The 25,724-nt window shown below is 45.7% G+C and overlaps 1 protein-coding gene across 4 annotated transcripts in view; it reads right to left on the reverse strand.

Annotated features, from left to right (window-relative positions):
* The window catches only part of ADGRB1 (adhesion G protein-coupled receptor B1), a 399,558-nt gene that overhangs the window by 143,213 nt on the left and 230,621 nt on the right, over positions 1 to 25,724 (reverse strand). For all 4 annotated transcript variants that reach the window (XM_083144946.1, XM_083144947.1, XM_083144948.1 and 1 more), the window contains 4 exons: positions 24,026 to 24,169; positions 20,609 to 20,684; positions 17,914 to 18,016; positions 16,656 to 16,699 (listed from right to left, as the gene is read on the reverse strand). In XM_083144946.1, coding sequence (XP_083001072.1) covers positions 16,656 to 16,699; positions 17,914 to 18,016; positions 20,609 to 20,684; positions 24,026 to 24,169 — 367 coding nt within the window. The remainder of the gene's footprint in view (positions 1 to 16,655; positions 16,700 to 17,913; positions 18,017 to 20,608; positions 20,685 to 24,025; positions 24,170 to 25,724) is intronic.

The following is a 25,724-nucleotide window of genomic DNA, read 5'->3' on the forward strand; positions in this document are numbered from 1 at the left end:
GAGGTGTGAAGTAAATCAAATCAGAATGAGGCACATGACTGAGGCGAACCACTGAGGCATGAGGCATTTCCTAGTTTCCTACAGCCAAGGTGCTACAGTGGTGATTTGTATTGATCTACAGTTAATCAGGGATCTGATGGGGGAAGGTCTGCAGATCCTGTACAATGCATTGCGTCTAGCAGTGCAGACATTATTGTATTATTATTTCATTATTGTTCCATATCAAGTATTCCTGCCAATAGCCAAAAGCCTTGTGGCCCTGGCACTACAGTAGGGGCAGTAACTGCAAATGCATGCTGGGACTTGTAGTTCCCCAGCAATGTACAGACCAGTCTCTGCAGAGTCTCATACTTCCCTTTCCCTCACCGCGTCTGTCAGACCGTACGCGGGCTCTGTGATCCTGCTCCCAGCGCTGAAAGCAGATCCTTTATTTATAAACGTTTTCAAAAATAACAAAGCAGATAAGAGGAGACATCACAAATGGATAAAATATTAACGGTGCTTTGAAATGTTTGTTTTTAGTGCAGCGAGATAGGGAGAGTGTGAGACATCACTCACAGCGAGCGCGCAGCTCCTCGCTAAATCCACGATGGGAATGACAGAGCTTTTCATTTCACAGACTGAGAATCACCGGCCTCTGGAATGTGGCACAATGAGGAGGGATATGGGAACGTGCACAAGACGTAGAAGTAGTAGGACGGATGAAGTTTGCGGATGGTTTTGGGGTCTCACCCTATTGCGGGGCGCTAAACACTACGGTTGTCATTTATGTGCAGCGCAAAATGCCATACATAATCTCTGACAACAGCATATGGACTTGGGGCCTGATTCATTAATTCTGCCCCAGCCCTTACTTTACAAAGCTGAAAACTGATCGATTGACCACCGTTGGCGCGGAACGCAAGCCCACTCGCATTTGAGGAATTCTGTGCATCAAAATTATTTTATGAGTTGGGATTACTATAATTAAACGTATAACATATGTCTCAGTGCCCATAATTAATCTAACGTATGTCTCAGTGCCCATAAGTAATCTTATAACATATGTCTCAGTGCCCATAATTAATCTAACGTATGTCTCAGTGCCCATAAGTAATCTTATAACGTACAGTATGTCTCAGTGCCCATAAGTAATCTTATAACGTTTGTCTCAGTGCCCATAAGTAATCTTATAACATATGTCTCAGTGCCCATAAGTAATCTTATAACATGTCTTAGTGCCCATAAGTAATCTTATAATGTATGTCTCAGTGCCCATAATTTATCTTATAACGTATGTCTCAGTGCCCATAATTAATCTAACGTATGTCTCAGTGCCCATAATTAATCTAACGTATGTCTCAGTGCCCATAAGTAATCTTATAACGTATGTCTCAGTGCTCATAAGTAATCTTATAACGTATGTCTTAGTGCCCATAATTTATCTTATAACGTATGTCTCAGTGCCCATAATTAATCTAACGTATGTCTCAGTGCCCATAAGTAATCTTATAACGTATGTCTCAGTGCCCATAAGTAATCTTATAACGTATGTCTCAGTGCCCATAAGTCATCTAATAACGTATGTCTCAGTGCCCATAAGTAATCTTATAACATGTCTCAGTGCCCATAAGTAATCTTATAATGTATGTCTCAGTGCCCATAAGTAATACAGCAGACATAGGGGCTCATTTATCATGCGCAATGCATGTGACGTGTTTGAAAATGACAGTTGGGAGCTGATTAGCTGGAGCGCCAATTATCTTATGTAACAAGTTTTAAAAATAATGGGCCCCATACATCTGCAATCACAATTTATGGATTTTCAGATATTGGGATATTTTGGCCAGATAAATGGATTTTCAGATCTATCCGACTTTGCCCACACATTACAGATTTTTTCAGTGATCGGCAGATTTTTCCATCTAAAGATTGCATCTTCATATCTGGAAATTGCCCCAATCGATTGTCATTTCAGCTGTTCATAATGTAAATAGATGAAGAAAACTAATTGGGAATGCCCACACATCTAAAAAAGATCTGCAGATAATACCAGATTATTAAACATGTTTAAAAACCTGATTAAGCAATCGATTGGCGATTGTGATTGGGATTGCCAAAAGGGGGAGCCCACACATCTAAAATTAATTGTGGCAATCATCTCCATATCTGAAAATTGTCACAATTAATTGCTGATGTATGGGGCCCTTTACTGTGTGTAATAAAACTCACTGATAAATCAGCCCCCATAGTACTATTCCTAACTAGCTGCGGCAAATGTTTATCCTGCGAGCGCGTGTAAGTGACGCCTGCGCACAGGAAGGTCGTAGGGGCCGGAATGGATCAAAGCTATTTCTTATAGGTAGGAGCAGTTCTCGATGAAAGGGTTGACAGTGTCCAGGTAGAAAGTCAGTAGGTCAACTCCATTAGGTCGACAAGCAAAATGTCGACTTTGACAAAAGGTCAAAACAAACAAAAAGTCAACATGGCGATGGTCGACTCCTGAAAATGTCGACATGTTTTTTTTCTTCACATTTATTGGTGCCAATGTTGACACATGAGTATGTACACCATGCTCCAGGCCAGGTGCCTCACTCCAGTACCCGTCATGTCAACCTTTTGGCATTGTCGATCTAATGCGTCAACCTTTTGTTATCGATCTTCTGACTGCTGACCTAGACATGGACGATCGACCATCCGAGTACCGTCAGGAGCTCATCTGCGCAGGTTAATGTCATGGCGTCAGTATCCGCTGTCATGGACGGGGTACTAACCGTAAGTTACAAACATAGGGCCTAATTCAGGATGGATCACTAATCAGAGGGACTCAGTGGACTGAAAGCAGAAAGCCGCCGCCGACTATGGAATAGGAATGTGAATGAATTGCGAATGGATCGCTGAAATCCATTTGCAATTCCTGCAACAATGAAGACCATCAAAGACCATCCCTTCCCTTTTTTGGGAAGGTCCCACTACCCACCCGTGGCCAGCAGTGTCCCGCCGCGTGGGGGGGGGGGGCAGTTTGGAGTGCAATGCATACGGTACACATGCGCATTTGTTCGATAATCGTTGATTTACGAATTCACTAATTAGCAAACCATGCTGAATTAACCCCTTAAAACTGACCCGATCACCTTGACGAATAGGTCCCTAAATTGGCGGAGTTCTATGTGCGCACAGGTGATTTGCTGACGCATGAATCCCGCCGGATCCTGATTCCCACACCCCGGAGACACAACCTTGCCAGTTCCCCGCAGCAGGATTTTCTCCCAGGCTTATAGATATACGCCTGAGCCGGTGCACTCAAACTAACATGGAGGATTTCCAGGCCGCAGAAGACGATCGGCTCAGCAAGATTAGCTCATGCCTTCCAGGGGGTCATTAATGTAATTGGATCACAGACTTTGTAAAGCATTGCAGGCTCAGAGTGGAGTTTTGTAAATCATTACCAGCCGCACTCCCCTCCCAGAGCCGGTAATCGGCCCCTGCGGCCTGTACCCAGACTTTTATGGAGCTACAGAGAGTGGGCTAAGAATACCGCAGATGGTCATAAAGGTGTCGGTCAGGACACTCGCTGCCTCCCACCAGCACAGAGCGCTCATTCTCTGCTCTGGCGGAGATTTCCCTGAGTGATACCTATGTCTATGTCTCCCCGCTGAGCTCCCCCATAGCAGTAACGCAGTACAGTACAAACTACTCAAGCCAAATCCTTCGCCTAGAACACTTGTGCAGCGGAACCCCCAGGGACTGAGTCTGAGATAATGCTGGTCCCCCTTATTTATTCCACAGTCACCGGTGGGTCACCGAGGGGCCTATTTACCATTCCCCGGAAACCGCCTTCACGTCGCACATGTAGTGATAGCACAGTAAGGGGTGATATGGCCCATTCTGCGCTGTATTCCCGCTTAACCCCATTGGCGGCAAGTCTGCTTTCGCTGGTGAATGCGCTACAAGATCTCGGTGCAAAGCTGGCCCAAGGCGCTAAAGCATGTGCGGCAATCCCATAGTCACACGGGAAGCAGTATGTACATATGTGCAGTAGACGTGACCGTGTGCCTTGTTTATCAGGACAGTTATGGACCTCTGAAATGTTCTTCTGATGAATGACCATACTAATAGCTAAAGCAGTTGATTGAACACAAGATCACCCATTACATGACGTAGGACTTTGGGGGTCACCCAACCATTGCAACCTGACAGACGTGGGGGGTCAGTGAGTAGAAGGAGATCCACATTACAGTGGTGAAGTAGGTCACTCCCAGCTTATTACCATAAGGTGCACTGTAATTATTTGGGAGCCACATGAAATAGCGAATGACAGTTTGTGTAGGTCTAACCGGCAATTACTTGCTCTTCCTTCCCCTTCTGTCAGCTGTTTCCCTTCTCTCTAAGCCATAGGTTCCCAAACTCAGTCATCAGGTACCCCCAACAGTGCCCGCTTTCCAGGACGACCGGCAGGTACACAGGTGCACTCATTACTCCCTGACACATATTAAAAGATCCACCACTGGAGCTTATTATTTTACTATTGATTCTGTGAGGAGACCTGGAAATGTACTGTTGGGGGTACTTAAGGACCGAGTTTGGGAACCACTGCTTTAACCAATTCCTCCTCCTTCCCACCCCTTCCTCCCCCTTCTGTCTGCCCTTTCCCATCTATATAACCCCTTCCTTCTTCTTCCCACCTCTTCCTTCCCCTTCTGTCTGCCCTTTCCCATCTCTATAACCCCTTCCTTCTCCTTCCCATCCCATTCTTCTCCTTCTGTCTGCCCTTTCCCATCTCTATAACCCCTTCCTTCTCCTTCCCATCCCATTCTTCTCCTTCTGTCTGCCCTTTCCCATCTCTATAACCCCTTCCTTCTCCTTCCCATCCCATTCTTCTCCCTCTGTCTGCCCTTTCCCATCTCTATAACCCCTTCTATCTCATTCCCACACCTTTCTTCTCCCTCTGTCTGCCCTTTCCCATCTCTATAACCCCTTCCTTCTTCTTCCCACCCCTTCTGTCTGCCCTTTCCCATCTCTATAACCCCTTCTATCTCATTCCCACCCCTTTCTTCTCCCTCTGTCTGCCCTTTCCCATCTCTATAACCCCTTCTATCTCATTCCCACCCCTTTCTTCTCCCTCTGTCTGCCCTTTCCCATCTCTATGACCCCTTCCTTCTCCTTCCCACCCCTTTCTTCTCCCTCTGTCTGCCCTTTCCAGTCTCTCTAACCCCTTCCTTCCCCTTCACCTTCCTTCTCTCTGTCCATCCCCTTCAGCACACCCTTCCATTTTTTTCCTCACCGTTTCAGTCCCCTGATCCCCATTCCTCCCTTCCCATACCCACCTCCTCTATCTCCTTCCCACCTCATTCTTTCCTTTCCCTCGGCTCCTCTCTTCTCTGCCCCTTTATTCTATATTACCCTCCTCTGTTCTGTACGCTGCATGAGTTGTATATTAAACATCCATTACGTTGAATATTTGAGAGGACTGACTTCTAATTTGTAATTAAATTGCATTTGATTTAAACTCATTTATTACCAGCAACTATTATATTTGCCGGAGGTAAGCAAGCTGTCTAAGCTCAAATTATCTTTATTTAGTATTTTTAATTATGCTGCCTGTGTGCTCTCTCCAGATCCTATACAAAGGTGTTTGGATGATAGTCTCTAATTCTGTACATCTGCATATCCCCACAATTTTTTTGTATATAATAATATTGTCTTCTGTAACAGTCATATGCTCATACTTACAGGTAAGTCTATGTGTTGATCTTTTTGAAAACTTTTTGAAAACTTGTGGTCACCCCAAATATGACCATAAAGTTACGGTAAAATGTTATATTATATTTGTATCTAGCATGTGTTGATATGTAGTAAAAAATAACATGCTATCTCTTATTGAGTGATATTATTGTGCATGACTCCTCAGCCACAATAACATCACATGTCTGAGTCACCAGGCCATGCTGTTTAGACTACAGGCGCATGTTGTTTATTTGGCTCTATAAAAGGTTATGCATATGACTAAGCCTGTCAAGTGTGGGTGCATTGGTTCTGTGAGCTCTGTGCTTAACATTGGAGACAACATGGTGAGTCCAGGGTGGGGGAAGAGGTGTTGTAATGTTATATGAGAGAGGAAGATTTAGAGATATCTTGGGGGGTATGTGGTATGGTCCACAACTAGTAACAAAAGGCACAGAGTATAAAACAAAGCAGCGAGACTGGTATAGCAGAAACAAAGGATGTTTTTGAATGAATCAAGGTTGTAAACTGCATGATTGTCCTGGCAGCAACCAATGGGACCACAAAAGTAAATCTCCGGTTCCCTGGTGCAAGTCTTCAACAGTTTCCAATAGTACATTCGTCCCTCCGGGGGAGGCAAATAAAACTTGTGCACGTTAAAAAGTTGAATAATGATGCTTATTTCCATACAGCACATTTCAGTTTAAAGGGCATCGCTTGGAACGGTGAACAACAATTTGGGGGGTAACACCGGCCGCGGTGCTAGGGTCTACTATTGTACAATGGGCCAGATTTAGTAAAACAAAAAAAAGCAAGGAGCTTTGAGTCTGGAACAAACCATGTTGCAATGCGAGGGGAGCAAACATATTTAGATTGTTTCTGTGCTGGGTAAATACTGGCTGCTTTTGCATGTAGCCCACAGATATTAGATAGCTTTTTTTTTACACTGCAATTTCGATTTCAGTTTGACCACCCACGTTCCAAATCTAACACTTTCTGCACATGTTACATCTGCCCCACCTGCAGTGCAGCATTGATTTTCCCATTTTTTTTTTGTTAACAAAACTGAATCAGGCCGACAGAGCGCAAGATTTTAAAAGGAGGAAGTGAAAACTGTCTTCCGGATCTGCGCACTTCTGCAAATCAGCCGGTTCTCGCACAAAACTCGATACAATAATTCTAAAATATGCATGAGAAATATCCAGATATAATAAATAGACAGAAATATCCAGATACAATACATAGATAGAAATATCCAGATATAATATCCCAGACACTGTCAGCACGCAGGATCTCTCTCGATGCCTCGCTGCACTTTTGGAACGATCATCTACCATGGAAATGATTTATATTTAATCCCTGCACGCTCGCCTCATAAATAGAATATGAATTCTCTATTGACTGTACGCTTTGCAAAATAAGCTTTTGGGCATCAAAACATTAAACTTATTTTAAATTAAAAAAAACCTATCTGTCAGATGCTTGGCACGCGTTGTTATGAGAACTGTTATTGCTTTTGCTAAGGACTAAAATTTGAAGAAGTCACAATAAATATGGTTTAAAATTGATGTGGAGGTTAAGACGGGCCAGTCGCCCAATGTCTGCCTAACTCGCAACCGATTACTCCTACTGTATGTCCCAATTAGACATTCACAGGTTAGGACTATGAGATTCAGGTCAAGTTATGTATACTGGGCTGTCCGTAAACGCCATCTTGGGGGCACGCCTTCGCCTCCTTGGCAGAATGACTCACACAGACCTCCTTGTTTTATAGTAATTATCTAGATTAATAAATATATTAATCCAGAAGGCTGCATGCCACTTAGCCCCGCTATTGGATTGTTAACGGACTTCTCCGAAGTGGAAACGTGTCTTCGATAGCAGTCTTTAATCTCACGCTATATAGTTTCCCCAATGAAGTTAATCTGTGAGTGGAACCGTGTACTGTAGTGATGTGACAAGCGCAGGAACGTGTACAGAAATAGCCGTGGGGTATCTCCCAGCCCCCCGGGGCAGCAGACCTGTGACCCCAGGCAGCAAGGTGCAGTAACATAACTAGCCAACAAGGAAACAGAACAAATAAGAGTTAATCTGAATTCAAAATGACTTCATCACAGGGAACAGAAATTACGATATTTGGATAAAGGGCCTAATTCACGTTTTTGCGCAATGGCGATGTTAATGCAACATATCGGTTACTGGTAGACCGTGCACGCGCTGCAAACGCAGTCCGTATGTGTCAAGGTACATTTTGCGACATTGTTAGCCAAATTTACTCCGACTGACTGACACTACCCCCCCCCCAATTTTATATCGCAGTCCAGTTTGCCGCCACCATTCCGAACTCCAAACGCTGAAGCATGTCACGCATAACCGCCAGTTATCCCATCATTGTATTTGTGCATAAACTATCAGTTTTATATTAGAATCGAAATCAGAAACAATGTCATCAATCTCAGATTTATAATAGGCGCACTTAAATGGCGCAGTCAATGGTACAAACGCGTCTAATAATCTGCGTAAGACCCAACTCCAGAAAACGCTGTGATAATGGAACGGTAACTGCAGCACATTCCGGTCTTGCTTGTGTTTCTCATGATAGACGAGGTCTTGGTGTCACCTGATCAGTCACGTTGCGGCAAAGTGGCTTTTTCATGCGCTGTAATAATCTAAGTTGATCGTTCAGTGGTTCTGGGCCTCAGTCAGTCGGAATGCAGAGCTTGTCACTGCTCTGCTATGTGCACGGAATGGAATCAGACAGCGCCGCTGACTTGTGCATTGTTAGACTGCCAAATGCTGACAGCAGGGAGCAGCGGCCCTCATTGGCTGCTGCCGAGGACACAGTCTGGGGGTAGAAATGGAGAGGAAGTGACACTGTGTATTAGGAGATGGCTGAGATGCTGCGCTGCACATCTCGGCCCCTCCACATCTCGGCCCCTCGCCGGCTTGTAATAGAATCACAGCGAAGTACGCTACATAGATGCCACGGCCCCCACTAGTCAGGCTCGGTTCTTAAAAGGTTGGTCACCCTAGCGTTCGGCAGTCAATAGGTCGATGGCTATTGGTTGGGATATGAAAAAGGTCGACATAGAATAAAGACGCCATAAGTTTTTCATGATAATTTTTTTTTTTTCAAAAAACAACTTGTTCATAGTTTACCATCCCAGGGGCTTAGAGGGAGCATATAACATTTGTCGACATACTGTAGATAGGAAAAAATCAACCCTCATGTCGTCCTTTTTTTCCATTTCGACCTAATGCAACCTTTTTCATGTGTCGACATCTGGAATGTCGACCAATAGTGGATGACCTGCTGAATGTCGACCTAATTACTGTTGACAAAACGATCCACACCCAGCGTAGGGCTTTGTGGTGCACCAAGGCGCCTGAGCTGCTGGGAAAGTGTCCGGGAAATGACTGTAATATGATGGACAGGAGGATTAAGCCGGAGAAGTGATAAAGTGGAATGTGATAACGCAGCAGCGAACCCGGTCCGGACTGTCATGTTGACAGTTAGGAGCTGATAGGCTGCTACTTTATCCTTCCACTTTATCACTTCTCTGGACTTCATACAGTACATATGAAGGGTTCAAGGATTGGGGGACCGTGTTTTAAGTAACAGGCCCATTCATTATTGGGGGTCCCGACGCGGCCGCCTACATTTTTGCAGTTTGCCTGCAATAACAATCCCCACCTCCAGTTGGCGCTGGCTCTTGGAGCCTCTCTTCCTCCTATGGGTATTCGAGGATAGCGAAGAGGGATCTGAGTAGATCCCTCTGCGTCATCCTCACTGTGCGCCAAGCGGTTGTGGACATGCGTGACCTCACAGGGGGGTGATAAGTAACACTACTACTAAAGTGTTACACATCGATATTCGGAGCAGCTGTACCCGCAACAGAGCAATGCTGAATTGCTCCAGTAACTAAGTATCCCCCGCCGCAACTTCCATCTGATACGCAGCGCAGGAGACAAATCCCTGCGCCTAGTGTGGGGTATGTCGGCATTCCGGTCATTATGAGGGTCGGCAATGTCTGTGGGAACGTCTGAGACAGAGATGTGCTGGATGTCCTGGGAAACGGGAGCTGTCCAGGGTCCTGAGCATAACCACGGCTCTATATATACCAAGGGGCACATTTACTAAGATGGCCGTTTATTGGTGATGAGATTCTCAGTATCTTTTAGATGGTGCTAAATAAACAAGAAGTGGAATCTTATTGGTTGCTACGGGCAACATTCCATCTTCAACAGAACTCCCATCTTAGCAAACTTACCCCCAGAAGTTTAGTTCATTGTGTTGACACTGTCTAGGTGCAGGCATGTCCAAGCATGCGGCCCTCCAGCTGTGGTGAAACTACACATCCCAGCATGCCTTGTCATAGTTTTAGCATTCCCTAATAGCCAAGCTGTGGCAAGGCATGCTGGGACTTGTAGTTTCGCAACAGCCGGAGGGCCATAGTTTGGACATGCCTGGTCTAGGTCAATACTGTTGAGGTCAACATTCACAAGGTAAAATGTGGATACAAGCAAAACGTTGACATGGATATGGTTGACACACGAAAAGATCTACTGTACGTGAGTTACTTTTTTAATGTTTTTAGCGTGTCGACTTTAATCTTGTAGCCCATGAATCCCCAATTAGCGCACCGCCTCACTTGCCGCGCTTCAGGTAAGGTATGCTGTTCCCAATCGTAGTCCATGCGTACGGTATGAAAAAGTTCAAAAATGTTTAAAAAATTGTGAAAAACCATATGCTGTCAACCAGTATAAAGTCAATTTGTTCTGAATTGGCCCCAAAGTCCAGATACGAGTTTAGTAGTGCAATAGAGAACTACAGCATGAGACAAATTCCCTTATTCACCCCCGAACTACGTGTAGAACCGAGCTCAGTTCCTTACCCTGCAGCGACACAAAAGAGACCCCCCCCCCCAGCCCTCTCTATAGGGCCCACATTACCTCATCGGACTCTGCAGACTCTACTCCAAGGGAGGAAGGAACAGGAGACAAACGGACAATGCCAACTCCTGGATCGTCACTTTCCTGTTGGCACACTGCAGCCCCGGATCCGCCCGCTGCGCAGGTGACATCACTAAGGCCAGGTCCCAGAGGATGCACCGGTGGCGGCAGGCTCTGCGACCGGCAGTTAGGAATTAACAGCTTCAGAAATTCCAGGCTTCCGGCAGCAGAGACTAATTAGGAGCTGTAATAACGCAGCATTTCCGTGAGGCTTACCGTCACCCGGCTGTCCCAAAGTGGGAAGAGGGATTTCTGCCACTTATTAGTTAAGCACAACTCTTACGCCGTGATCAGACGTCATTCTTTCCGGCTTAATGGAAGCTGTAAATGTCTGCGTCTATTGGAATTTTTCCCATGGTGCATAATTAAGGTTCGGGGGCGGTGCGATCGTTATCCCCACTTTGCCGAAAATGAACGATAGATAAAAATAAATAAAACCACAATTTGCAGGTGTTTTACCGCGACAGGAACAAGTTGTCGTCCGATGTTAATTATTTTGCTGGGAACAACTGCTTTAGGCAGACGTCAATAGTTGCTTTGGCTCCAAAATAAAGAAATCAATATCATTAGGATTTTAGGTTGATTCAGTGTGACCGATCGATGGCGTCTTCCTGTTTATTAGCCCGGCCTGAATTGTCAGTTTGCCTGTCCTGATAGCAGCCTGGGTCATTCTGAAGTGACATCATAGATACGCCCTAGGTGGTTACCCCACAAAATGTGCTGCGCAAAGTGCCGTGGGGGGGGGCTAAGTCCTGATTAGAACATTAGTTTTGTAGATTTAAAAGGTTTATAGAAAACCAGTAACTTTATAGATTTCAATGGTGACTGCAAAAATCATTTCCAATTTACAGTGCTCTGAAAAGTTTAGCAACCTTTAATAATCTCAAATTTAGAAATTTTGTTGAGAGAAGGATCTTATTGATCCCTCTCCAGCAGCCAATATTTGTACATACGTAATAGGCAAGCCAGGTCCGAACCCAGCAATTATGTGATAGTGCACTTTCATTTTTACCCCATTCATCCACTCTTCCTTGGAATGGGATGAATGGGGTACACTAAACTGGGGTCCACTTTTTCCACTGCTGCACTTGTGCATATCCACCATTTGTTGTCAAACATTTCACTCTCTATCTAGACACTATTGATCTTTTAATATAGAGCCGAATAACTGATCTGACGCCAGAGAACTGCACGATTGTTGTTCTGGAATAAGAAAGCACTAAATCATGCGTAAAACAATAAAATGATGTAATTACAGAACGGACAGACAAGTCATTTGCCGAGGACGGTGAAATCCACTCTGGCTCGCATTAATGATAAGTAATCAATAATGATATACAGCTCAGAAACAATAATAAAAGTGTAGGCCTAGGGAGCGCGGCTATTTCCCAAGCTGATGTAGTGACCGGGCCGAGCGCGCAGCCACAGTCATGAGATCCGCAGGCGCGGCCCAGCGGTGTGTGGAGATAGGAGGATATGACCTGCAAGGGGGCTCGTCAACTAATCCAATGGTGAAGGGGATCCAGATGGCAACTTACAAATTTTTCAAAAACAGTTTACGTCACGTAGGCAGAACCAGGATCATCGTAAATGACCCACGTGTGAAAGGAAGATGAGCAGAGGGACCCCGGAAATCAGCTTTGTGTCATTTTTACAGCACAGACTGTTACACGACTTTATCTCTCTCCCTACAGTTTGATTTCCCCGTCACCCTATGGAACGTAATGTGGCTAAATTAAGGCTGGAATTTGGGATGTGCAGAGAAAACAGAAGGGAGCCGGGGTAATGGTCCTCGCTGGGGGCAGAAGTGACAAGCGAGTGGCACATGTCATTGAACAAGAAAGTGTCTGCGCCGACGTTTTATCCCATCACGGATCAGCGACTCGCACTTATGGCTTCCTTGCCTAACATAACAAGGCCCCATCTGCTGTCATTACATTCAAATGATAACTGGAAATAATAACCTTTCACGGAACATAAAGCGGCGGCGGTAACCTCTCTGTCATTTCCAGGGACTGGTCTATTGAGTAAGTTAATTAAAGTCAGAGCGGAGGCATTGAGTTTGAACTCTGACATGTTCTGTTCCGGAAGGATGGGGACAGGGCCTGTGACAGGAATAATCATGATGTCTACGGCGCAGTCACTGGGGTCCGTACAGGAAGCGTTGGCACCTTGTCATTTATTCTCACCCTCCGCTTAGCACCAAGCGCCGTGGCCCGACGAACCCGCTGTGATCTACTTGCAGACACCCGTAGCCTTACAAGCCCGGCTCTGACTTTGCTCAGTACAGGTTTCCTGAAAGAAGCCATACTCAGGCGTCTCTGTGCCAGTGGCGGATCCAGAGGTGGGGGCTGCAGAACGGTTCAAAATTCAAAAAGGGGAGAAACACCAACTGCCAGTGAGTCAGTTGGGAATGGCAGTTGGCAGCAGTGGGTGTGGCTCCCCTATTTGTATTTTGAACTGCCCCCTGCGGTGCCTCCCCTGCTCTGTACCCTCCATTTTCGGGCCCTTGGCTTAGCCCAAATTCCGGTATCAGGATGACATCTGTCGACATCGACCCCACATTAGTGTATCGCGTACTCTCTCACGGCCCATAAGTAAAACGGAAAAAAAAAATCATGAAAAACCCATGTCATCCTGTTCACGTGTCAACCATTAGTACGATGACTTATTGCTTGTAAATGTCGACACAGTGTATGTCCACCTTTTGACCATGTCAATCTAGAGCCTGTCGACCATTTATGGTAAACCTGTTGACTGTCACCCTAGACATGTCGACCTATCACTCGGAGACCAAAGTAACTCGCTACAATGTTTCCCAAAAACATTCTGAAATTTTCATTTTTTTAAATCTATTTGAAATCTATTTAAAACTTATCTAATGGGAATTAAAAAAAATATTTATATACAGGGTATTAGTTTTGAATACTGAAGACCATAAAAATATCAGTTGTCCAATCCCAAGCTGCAGTCTGTTCCGATCCGGAATCACCGTACATTGATACAGTTCAATATTAATAGCAATACTATAGATAATTACACATTATAATGGGCCTGTATCGCCTTCAACTTCATTATAGTTCAGTACCAGTCTACACTTTGGACATCCTGGGGGAAATTTACTAAAGGAAATTTGTAAAAAAATAGGTGTATTTGTATCCAGAAATACACTTTTTTTGACATTTGCTATCCTGAAAATATGGCAATTCGTAGTCGTATTGATGTGCTATCAATACGAATACGAATTGCCGTATTTTCGGGATAGTAAATGTAAAAAAAAAGTGTATTTCTGGATACAAATACACCTATTTTTTACAAATTTCCTTTAGTAAATTTCCCCCCCTGTGTGATATGGGGCACCTGGCTGCTCAACGGACACAGTGTGAGGTGCGACAAAATGTTTAACTGGGGCCATGATAAATTCCATTCCGCCATTTGGTGGGGCGGCGTTTACCTGCTCGCTGGACACCGGACACTCGAAGCCCAGTGAGACGGTTTGAATAAGGCCCTAGGTTCCCAAGCACCATTCTTCCTAACGTCTTGTAGGTACAGCAGATGCCAATAATTATTTGGCTCGGCGTTGCAGATTTTGGCTAGTCAATAAGATCCCATTAGACAGACCAGATCTCTGTAATAGAGGAACGCTGGATAGCGCAAGCACTTGGCTAGATATGGCTTCACACCATGTAAGAAACCCATTTACACCAATGACGATGCCATTCTGGTGCGGCGTTCCCACAGCAGCACAGAGGATGACCTCAGGGACATCTCAGCTTACTGGCCATAAGGTCTGTCTGTGCCGTACTAAGGGAGAGGCGCGAGAAGAGGGACACTGAGCGGAAACGGCACATAATTAGGACAGAACAAGTTCATTCATCCCCCCGGTTCCTGTATCCTGCTAGGAATTGACAACACAGAAAAACTGCTAAGCAGCTCGTAATTGCTTCAGCTGAATGCCCGGCACTGGGCCAACATCCAAACCTCACCCAGATCTCCAACCTTCAGCGTATCCGCCTGTGCCAGCTCATCCGTCACTAATACCTTTACATAACCATATACCACTAAGGGGACATTACTGTGCCAGCCATGCCAGCTCATTGCTCCCCTCCTTCCCTATACCAGGAATCAGGGGCATTCACCATTGGGTGCTGTGAAGCCAGGATGTGACATGTCCCCGGAGATGCATGACGTCAGCATCAGGAAGACAAACCTATGGAACATTGTAGTTGTGACACGAACAAAAGTCTATCAGGAGTAATCTTGTGTCTCAGTGATGTCACCAGCTCCTGGTGAGCTGATTGGCTGCATTATTGGAATAAGGGTGTGAGACGGAATAGGCAAGGTTGTTCATCGGCCAGGGGTGTGCAGAGGATATTAGGGGGTGTGCTGGATACGTGCCCCAGAGTGGGGGGGTCCATTTTTTTTTAAAATCATATACATTTTTTCAACTTTAAGCTTCATTTACCCTCCACGTGGACTACGATTGGTAAAAGAAGCCAGTGGCAACGCATCATGAGGTCAGTGTACCATTGTTCTGGGGCCCTATGAGGTCAGTGTACCATTGTACTGGGGCCCTTTGAGGTCTGTGTGCCATTGTACTGGGGCCCTATGAGGTCAGCATGTCATTGCGGTTTCCTATACAACACACGTCATAACCAGCAACAGCCCCCGCCCCACCCCCCCACCCCGCACAGGATGTTATATAACATACATGGTACGTGTCAGCGCCCTGGGATAGTTATATAATACTATAACGAATTCATGGTGTGATCACAAATCATTTATATGAGAACTAAACTTTGACGACGCATCTAACTCACCCCGAACATGGCGGAGGTAACGCCATCCCCACGTCCTGCCCTGTTACACTATATATCCTTTCCCAGTGGTTTCCAGGGGATACGAATGACAGGTCAACAGTCAACAGGTTATTAAAATGTCGACATGCAAAAGGTTGACATTTTACAAAACATCAACAAAAGTTAAATGTCGACATATGACACGGTCAACATGAGTTTTTTCATTGTTATTGTTTTTTTCTTCTTCTTCGAATGTGTCCATACCGCACCATCCACGTGGACTTCGATTATGATGGTAAGGGTACGCTGTACACTAATTGGAAGACCATGTGCTCAGATGTCAACACAAAACACACAAAAAACTGAAAAACGCATGTCGACCTTTACATGTGTTGACCTTTTCCAGGATGACCTTTCGGGGTATGGGTCGTTGGGTCGACATATCTCAGGTCAACATACATTGGGTCGACCATGGCTTACGTCAACACAGGAAATAGGATAACATGGTTGGAAGGTCGACACAAGCAATAAGTCGACAATGGCAAAGTTGACAGTCAAAAGGTCGACATTTCACTTTTTTGTCCCGAATGGGAGCATGTCCCCTGGCATGGCTTGCTACGCTCGGCACACTTCTGTATTATATTCTCCCACCACACCGTAGTGGATGGTAGGGCATGAAATATCGCCTGTCGGCACACGTCGGCTCAAAAAAACAAAGAGAAAAACTCATGTCGACTTTTTGACTGTCTACCAAGACACTGTTGACCTGTGAACCCATAATCAGTTCAGGAGCCTGACAATAACATAAGACTGAATGACAGTAAAGTAATTCGATGGTCTGACAATAAGTCTCTATAGTGATACAGTATACAGTATATCCTATGACATAAGATCAGGTGAGATACAATGTCCCAGAAATGACACAAATGGCAACAAAATCACCGACAGTATTATTCTGAAAGCAACAATGTAACTGCGCGGGTGACACCATTCTGTATGTAATACAATGCAGTCCTAATGATAACCCTTTATCCCACCTGTCCCCCGTCATTACGCTACACCCGGCAGCAGGAACATCACTCCCCTGTAGTGACCCGTGACATGGTATGCGAGAGAGCGGCAGAAATTGGGGTGACTTACGTGTCGGACTCGTCCCAGATGATGCAGGTTTGGTTGGTGGTTCCCTAGGGAGAGAGCGCAGAAAACAATCACTGTTAGACAGATGCAACTGCCGAGGAACCCCACAACTTATACCCGGTACCCCGCTGTGCCGCTGCAGACGGGAGAGTTATACATTCTGTGCAAAAATCCAGTTCTATCGCTTTTCCGCTTATCACATATTACACGCCTGGGGCGAGGTAATCACCCGTGTGCGCTTGATACACTGAATGTCACACATTGATCTTACTATGACAGTGGCAGACAGTGAGCGCTGTGACCTTGGAAGATAACAGGGATCGCCAAACCGAAGGCATTTTGCAGAACCAAATTCACTTTAAGATCGTAAGTTCTCTATCGGAATGCTGTCCCGACCGACCGTCAGAAATCTTCTCCTTCCTCCGGACCACAGACGCCTTATGCTCTGCATTATTGCCCCTTCTGCTGTTGACCGTGACATCTCTAGAAGGTCAGGAATACTGTATGAAGGTGAACCGGTCTCCTGGAAACAATCCACTGGGACGTAGTGACATCACCAAGGCACTCCATGCAGAACTAGTGATGTCACTGTGATTAGTTGACAGGTCTATGCCTTGGCCTGAGGCCCACAGCAAGATGGGGGATCCTTCACTTACTGTGATATCATGTGATTGCCATCCATAAATAGGACAACACACACCTAAGAAGTTGTACAATGGTCTCTGGCTGCAGCAGAATATCCTCCGTCACACTTTAAGTGTTATACAAGTTACGGAGATAAGTCAGGTTACTGGAAATGACATTTTGGGTTCAGGTTGGGGGGTGTTCTTGGGACCAGACCAATCACTTGATAACAAAATATCTCCTACAGGGGGTGATACCTTGAAGAGTGATAAAGCAGAGCGGGCTAAAGTATTAGCCAGTCAGCCCCTAACTGCCACGTCTGTTTTTGAAAAATGACAGTTGTGAGCCAATTGTCTGATACTTTATCTCTCCGAGGTTTAGTATATCTGGTAAGCAGTAATGCATCAGAAGTATCTCTGAGAGTCTACGTTGTGCCTTCCATTCGTCTCTTCTTAGCATTCACGGAACCGGGAATTGGGAATCTGCGTTAACGGTTCCACGAGGAAATCAGTTTTTATTTGGAACCTTTCCGTTAAGTCTTTGTCAGTTTAATAGATCCCATAAAGGATGAGAACGTGTCACAGCAGGTTCCCCCGGCGACAGTCTGTCAAGTGCACCAAAATAATAATGTACTCACATTGTATAAGTGGGAGAATTCTATATCCAGGGGGACGGAGGGAGAGCGCGGGGCCGGCTTCACTGTGACCGAGATGACCTTAGAGTTCAGCACCGTGTTGTTCCTAAGTGTAAAGACAAAGAACAGGACAGGTGTAATAACAGGCTTTGAAAATACAACACACGTGACAATAATACTGTCTAGATGCATATGAATGATAGGAATATACAGTAGGTGGTTATTTATTAACCAGTGAGACTTGTAATTGGAGGAACTTAACATAATTGTGCCCAAATCTATGGGCACACCCACCACAGCCACTAATGTGCCCAGAACTTGAACCTTAGTGTTACCAACCATGACCAGATGAGGTCACCTTAAATTGACTCTATGGGCCCGATCAGATCTGATCGCACAGCTGTGAATTCGCACAGCGACCAATTAGCGATACACTGCGCACGCGTACGGTTGGTGTACGGTTCCCGGTACACATGTGTGAGGCCGTTCTGCAATGAGATTCTGCTACTTTAACTAGACACGCGCTGTTCGCAAGATGATTGACAGGAAGTAGGCACCTGGGGGTGGAAACTGGACGTTTAGGTTGCTAAGAAACAAGAGACCACAGAAATAGAAGTCGGGAGGACACAGAGGTGTCAAATAAGAAGACAATAGTAAATACCAGCACTGACAATGACAGTAATGTGCCCTCATTCACCCGTCCGCTTTCTCCACACATGGTACAAGATGCATGGTGCGACTCCACCACAGACAGTTACTACCCACAAACCCTGGCTTCCTGTCAGTCACTTTGCGTACGGGCAGCGATAAAAGAAGTAGAAGGATTTTATCGCAGGACAGCCTCGCGCATGCCTAATACAATCTGTACACATGAACAGTTCTATTATCACCTGGCCTGTGAAATCGCAGCCATGAGGTCAGGTCTGAATAGCCCCCAATATCGCCACAATCTGCTGCATACAAATATCCTTTACCACCCCCAATGAGACGCGACCACCACGTACGGTTTCTGCAGAAGTTGTCTACAGACAGCGATTTTATTGTCTTGCTAGAATCCATTCTCAATATATCCACGGATCCTGTGTGCAATATCTGTCTGCTAATTGGGCTACGTGGGGGGGGGGTGGGGGGGGGTTGTATGTAATTAATATGGTCTCCTTGGAAGAGGCTGGCCCAGCACTGAACAGAGATGCGCACATGGTAATCAGTGCAGAACAGATTCATACAGCTGCCCTAGGACACTTCACTTACTGCCTCAGTGCCTATCAGAGTGGAGGAAGAAATGCGCCTTTTCCTGCAAAGCTCGCGGCCTACAGCATGTTTCCTAAGCCGTCGGCGCTGCGACGTGTGCACCCACCCATGCTGTAATACTTCTCAGGTCCTTCCTCTCCATGGGGGGGGGGGGTGCTTAATGGTTTAATACCGGACCCGGAGAACAACGGGAAGACAATAGCTGATTGCTACAAGGCGATGGGGAGCGTAATGGTGACTCTTTCCCCAGATTGACTGTTTCTGTCACAATCTGAAGGGCTAGGGTGCGCCATAACTCTAGCGTAAGTGCCGGAGCCTCCAGCCAAAAAGGAGGCCAATAATAAGATCATATTTCATGGAGACACAAAGTAAACAGAACAGAGGTCATCTTATTTCAAGGTCCATTTGGTCCAAATGGAGGAAAAAGAGAACATTATGGCGCATCGTCCATACGTGACGCGGATTCATCACGTCGCGCTCAGATCCTGCACCGCACAACCAAGGGTAAATCAAATAATACATAAAATACAAACGCAAAAGGTAGTTTTGGGGGAGTGAGTCCTCATTCTTAGCTCACTCTGATATAAGAAGGTGATGTCACAGCAGGTCATGTGACACAAGTGACATCACTGTTTTATAGCGATGACATCAGCAGACACAAATATGCATTCACAGAGCCATGTAACCAGCTTTCTCAGCATCAAGCTTCCGTATTTACATGATAGGTCGATAGTGTCTAGGTCGACTGTCAACAGGTCGGCCGCATGCGGTCAACATGCATTTGGTCGACATTGACAATCCACCTGAACTACAATTGGGAACGGTAAAGTGTGACGGAAGTGGAACAGACCGAGGCACCACACAGCGAGTCACGCACGGCTACACGCTACACTAATTTGGAGTCTGTGTCGACAAGAGTCAACATTAACACAAAAAAGTGAAAAACTAACGTTGACCTTTTTCATGTCTCTACTTTTTTTTTGTCAACCTTTTGCTTGTCTCAACCTTTTGCGCTGCTGAACTTTTGGCTGTCGACCTAGACACCGGCAACCCTTTTATCCACATAACATGCCCATAACTGCCATTGTTCAAACCCAGCCTGAAAGACAACAGTTAGGAGCTGATTGTCTGCTACTTTACCTTTCTGCACTTTACGCACGATTCAGACCTGCTACGCTAGCCTGCGTACACTCTCCTAGCCTAGCTAACAGCTCAGCACCGCCACCGCCGAAAGGGATGTTGCTAGGGGCAACTAATTAGAATCTAATTCTTATTTATTTTTGCACCTTCAAGAAGATAGTAGATAGCATCTGATTGGTTGCCGATAGCAACACCCCATATAGAACTCCAGTCTTAGTAAATTCCCCCCAGAACGTCAGTTAGGGGCTGATTGGCTGGTACAATGCTTAGTACATACTCCCCTATATCAGAACACTGCGCGTCCTACCTCTGTAAGGACAGGAAGCTGCCCAGATTCCGGTAGAGAACTGTTCCGATGACGAACATCGAAGAATCTTCTGTATCTGGAAATAAAAAACAAAAAAAAAGCAGAAAATCCATTAACGGGGAGAAAGGACAAACAGGGAATGTGCGCGAGGCGGCGGAACGCAAACAGGCCACACGCTCATCCGCGGGCTAACAAGCTCTTACTTGGCTGAAATAGACTTGGGGGGGGGGGGGGGGAGGGGGGGCATGAATAATTCATTGGGAAAGGTTAGGACACGGAGCACGTTATGATTGCAATCTGCGTAGGCGGCGTGAGACGGGACGGAGCTCCTTCCACCTCTGCAAATTCCGCTCATGGTTAAGCAAACATTGCACAAGAAGGTCGGCACCCAACTGGGCGCTACCGGCGCAACCATTTCCCCTGTAAAACAGATGGGAAAGGGCCAACCGTACTGAATATAAGGCATGGAACTGTATACATGCTGTGTCTTATATAACATTGCAGACTATACCGGCGACAGCACAGGCGCAGGTGCATTGTAAGAAATATCTGCAAGAATCTGTTAATATCTGTTATAAGATCTACAGTACAAAATACATGTATATATATATATATATATATATATATATATATATATATATATATCTTGGATTATGCAACTTGTACTATGAATTGTATATGCAACTCCTTTAAAATGAACAAATCTGTGCTGTTTAGACAGAAGCACTATAAAAATCTGTTTGAAAAGTAGGGTTGCAGTAGTACAAGCTGCTGTGACATCACCAGCCCCTCCCCTGGATATGAACCAATCCTCACGCTGCTAAATAAGTCCACAAAGCCACGTCTCTTGTGCACCAGAGAAGCACCTCCCCCCTAATATGGCAGACGCAGGGCAATGAGCATGTTGGGTTTGATGATGATTCTAATCCACAGGTTATTATTATTATTGTTACAATTGTTTTCCTTTATTTATTTGGCGCCACAAGGGATCTGCAGCGCCCAGTTGCCCTCACCCTTAATTCTTTCACTTCTGACGGTGTTAACTTTAATTTAACCTCTTCTATGACAGAGAGGACGGAATAGCCCAGGCACAAGCAGCAGAACATTCCCGGCTCAGCAGGACTCTGCAGCTGGCATTTAGCAGGCAGAGAACGCCAGCTAACGGCGCTGACAGTGGAGGTAATCACCCGCGGCATTGTACTCCCGCCACACTACTAATGACGACCTTTACAGCCCCTTCTGGGGGCGCCCAACTCTCTACTTAGCTCTTTCTCTGTGACAGCTCATTTTACTAAGAACGTGGAGCGTTCCCGCTGGCAGCGAAACATTCCACGGAGTCTGGGTTCAGATAAATTAACCTGCAGATGGAAAGGCGCTTGCATGTTTGAGGGTAATGATATGAAGCTTGCGGGAAGAAACAGACCGGGACTTCGACTGCGAGAATAAAAAGGATCAGTACTGAGCGGTTGCGTCACATGGGCCAGGGGAGGCCGCAGCGCGATCAGCCCTCTGCGTGGATCACACAGGAAACGAGGTGTGGGGTGTCGCTGACGGAAGAGGCTGACACAGAGATATTAGGGATACAGCGGAAGTATGCTGAATGGCGAGTGCTTGCAAGGAGGTTGCGGGGCGCCAAAATGATACGGAAACCTACTATGTACAGAAAATCCTCAGGAACCAAGCACAAGCCGTGTACAGCGGGAATACCAAATGGGTCTCACCCTGGAAGATCAGCCCCAGCATCTCCCTGGGGGGTCGATACTATTAGCCGCAATGAATCTGCGTGCGCGAATCATTGCGGATGCACTTTGTGGTGGTCCAAATGCGCACAAACCTGCTCGCTGCCCGATACGGAAGTGAGCAATTTCCAGCAAATTAGGACTGAAATCCAGAAGGGTGAGAGATCGGGTGCTGTTGTCGTTGAAACCGCACCTCGCACCTTTCGCAATTAATAGGATCGACCCACAAAATGCAAAAGGTTCTCCCACTCTAGTGTGATACAATGAAACACTTAGAGTCCGATTTATCTGATTTGATGTAATACAAATCGGTCATATTCGCAATGTGATAACTGATTACATCGCATGGCCTGGCGGGCACATTTGGCATGCCTAGTTGCACCTTAACTGCACCCGTGGCGCTGGGCTGGCAGCTAATGGCCACGGGTGCGACATTGACGTAAGCGCATGAAAGCATATGCGTGCGTTGTGGCATACGTGTCACAACCACGCAGCATCGGAGCCACAATGTGTTATAGATCAAACACTGCATTTGGAGAATGGCGACAGGACACAAACTGTACTCAGCCCCCTGACATTCCCACATAATATCTTATTAACCTTCAACATAAATCACAATGACAAAATCATTTACAGGAAAGCCATTTACATTTTCAATTGTATAATATTACCTGCAGGAAGTAAATGGTAATGTTATGTTCTCTTATAGCGTTATTCAGTACAATGATTGCAAGAATCCTGACGTGAATACCAACATGGTCTGGTTACAGATAAACAACAATAAGGGACTGCAGCCGGATTCACATAAACAATGCATCTTATAAAGGCCGATATGTAACTTACTGTGGGCAATAATGCAATATATCCATCTACATTCAATAGTTACATAGAGATGTGTCCACAGGCATCTACGCCTTTGTGCATTAAGCAGCGCATGCAACTTTGCCATTAAAATTAGTCCTACACGCAAAATGATGTGAATAGGACGCACAAGCAGCCTCTGCTGATTAAAAGTAGAATTAGAATGTCTATATTCTGTGTGCAACCGTGGCTATGTCTGCATAAGCATTGTTGCGTTGCGGTGTTTTCCAGTAAAACACTGTAATGCAGCATTTCATATGTATCATTTTAATCAGCAGAAGCTGTGTGTGCATCCTATTCACAAGACTTTGCGAATAGGACGCATTATAACGGAAAATAGTCACAATCGAAGACGTTCGTCGCTACCGCATTATAGGCTTCAGTCAGCATGGATCGCAAATGAGAGAAATCGCAAATCGAGCGATTATCGAACAGCTGTTTACCAATCGCACTGCGCCTGAGCGGCCAGAAATAGCAACTGAATGCGTATATAGATCTTACACGCAACGTAGGCGAAATTTGACTGACAGGAAGCCGGTGTTTCTGTTTGGTGTGCCCGGACGTTCTTAGCATCAATGCTGGCCTTGTTCTGCCTGTATTAGTCGCAAATTAGTGGCATCACAGTAATTACTAAGCGCAACTAATCAATATTTCCAAATCATAAACTCTTGTTAAAAATGATATTATCGCTGGATTGGTAATTATGGAGTAATTCAATGTACAATGTAACAGAGACCTTGCTATGGTAATATTTTACAACAATAAACAGGCCGTCCCTGACCTGTCGGCCGGCCGTCCTAGGGAGTCTGAGCCTTACCCGTGTCTTCCGTAGAGAGAAAGTTCTTGGAAATAGACACTTTGTCCTCTGAGGTCCGGGCCCACTCCACCATTCCTCTCCACCCTTTCATCGGGAAGCTGATGTCGGTGGGACTGTTGGCCGGTCGCTTGTAGACACTGAGGACTTTCAGGAAGAGAAACAACAGCGGGTCAGGGCAGGTAGCACACAACCATCCTTTTATACTTGTTATGATGTATCTCTGTGTACGTCCTTGTTTTCTGCCACTGCATGAGTATACATCATAGGCCTAATTCTGGTTCACTCGCAAAAGCTAATTCTCTCTCTAATGGACAAATCCATGCTGCACTACAGATGGGGCAGGTGTAACATGTGCAGAGTTAGATTTGGGGGTGTTATTTTGTTTCTGTGCAGGGTAAATACTGGCTGCTTTATTCTTACACTGCAATATAGATATCAGTTTGAAGTACAAACCCCACCCAAAAACTAATTCTCTCTGCACAAGTTACATCTGCCCCACCTGCAGTGCAGCATGGTTTTGTCCATTAGAGAAGCAATTTGCTTTTGCGAGTGAACCAGAGGCCCCATATGTAGCATGCAATGTAGTTGTTGTAATTATATGCAGTACAGATGTTTGGTTGCATAGGGAGAGGTATCAGCAGTAGAAAGAAAGAAGTAATAATGCCACTGTATAGGTCATTGGTACGACCTCACCTAGAGTATTGTGTTCAGTTCTGGAGGCCATATCTCCAGAAGGATATAAATACATTAGAGACTGTACAAAGAAGAGCAACTAAAATGGTGCATGGCCTACATCACAAAACGTACCAGGAAAGACTAAAAGATCTTAATATGTATACTTTAGAGCAGAGAAGGGAAAGGGGGGGCATGATAGAAACTTTCAAATATATCAAGGGTTTTAACAGGGTACAGGTGGGAGACATTCATCACAGGAAGAGGAGCAACAGAACACGAGGACATGCACTGACACTAGAGGGAGGAAGGTACAGGTGGGAGACATTAGTCACAGGAAGAGGAGCAGCAGAACACGAGGACATGCACTGAAACTAGGGGGAGGAAGGTACAGGTGGGAGACATTCTTCACAGGAAGAGGAGCAGCAGAACACGAGGACATGCACTGACACTAGGGGGAGGAAGGTACAGGTGGGAGACATTCTTCACAGGAAGAGGAGCAGCAGAACACGAGGACATGCACTGACACTAGGGGGAGAAAGGTACAGGTGGGAGACATTCTTCACAGGAAGAGGAGCAGCAGAACACGAGGACATGCACTGACACTAGAGGGAGGAAGGTACAGGTGGGAGACATTGTTCACAGGAAGAGGAGCAGCAGAACACGAGGACATGCACTGACACTAGAGGGAGGAAGGTACAGGTGGGAGACATTAGTCACAGGAAGAGGAGCAACAGAACACGAGGACATGCACTGACACTAGAGGGAGGAAGGTACAGGTGGGAGACATTCTTCACAGGAAGAGGAGCAGCAGAACACGAGGACATGCACTGACACTAGAGGGAGGAAGGTACAGGTGGGAGACATTAGTCACAGGAAGAGGAGCAGCAGAACACGAGGACATGCACTGACACTAGGGGGAGGAAGGTACAGGTGGGAGACATTCTTCACAGGAAGAGGAGCAGCAGAACACGGGGACATGCACTGACACTAGAGGGAGGAAGGTACAGGTGGGAGACATTAGTCA

The sequence above is a fragment of the Crinia signifera genome, chromosome 5 (assembly GCF_055691185.1).
Source record: "Crinia signifera chromosome 5, ASM5569118v1, whole genome shotgun sequence".
Taxonomy (NCBI): domain Eukaryota; kingdom Metazoa; phylum Chordata; class Amphibia; order Anura; family Myobatrachidae; genus Crinia; species Crinia signifera.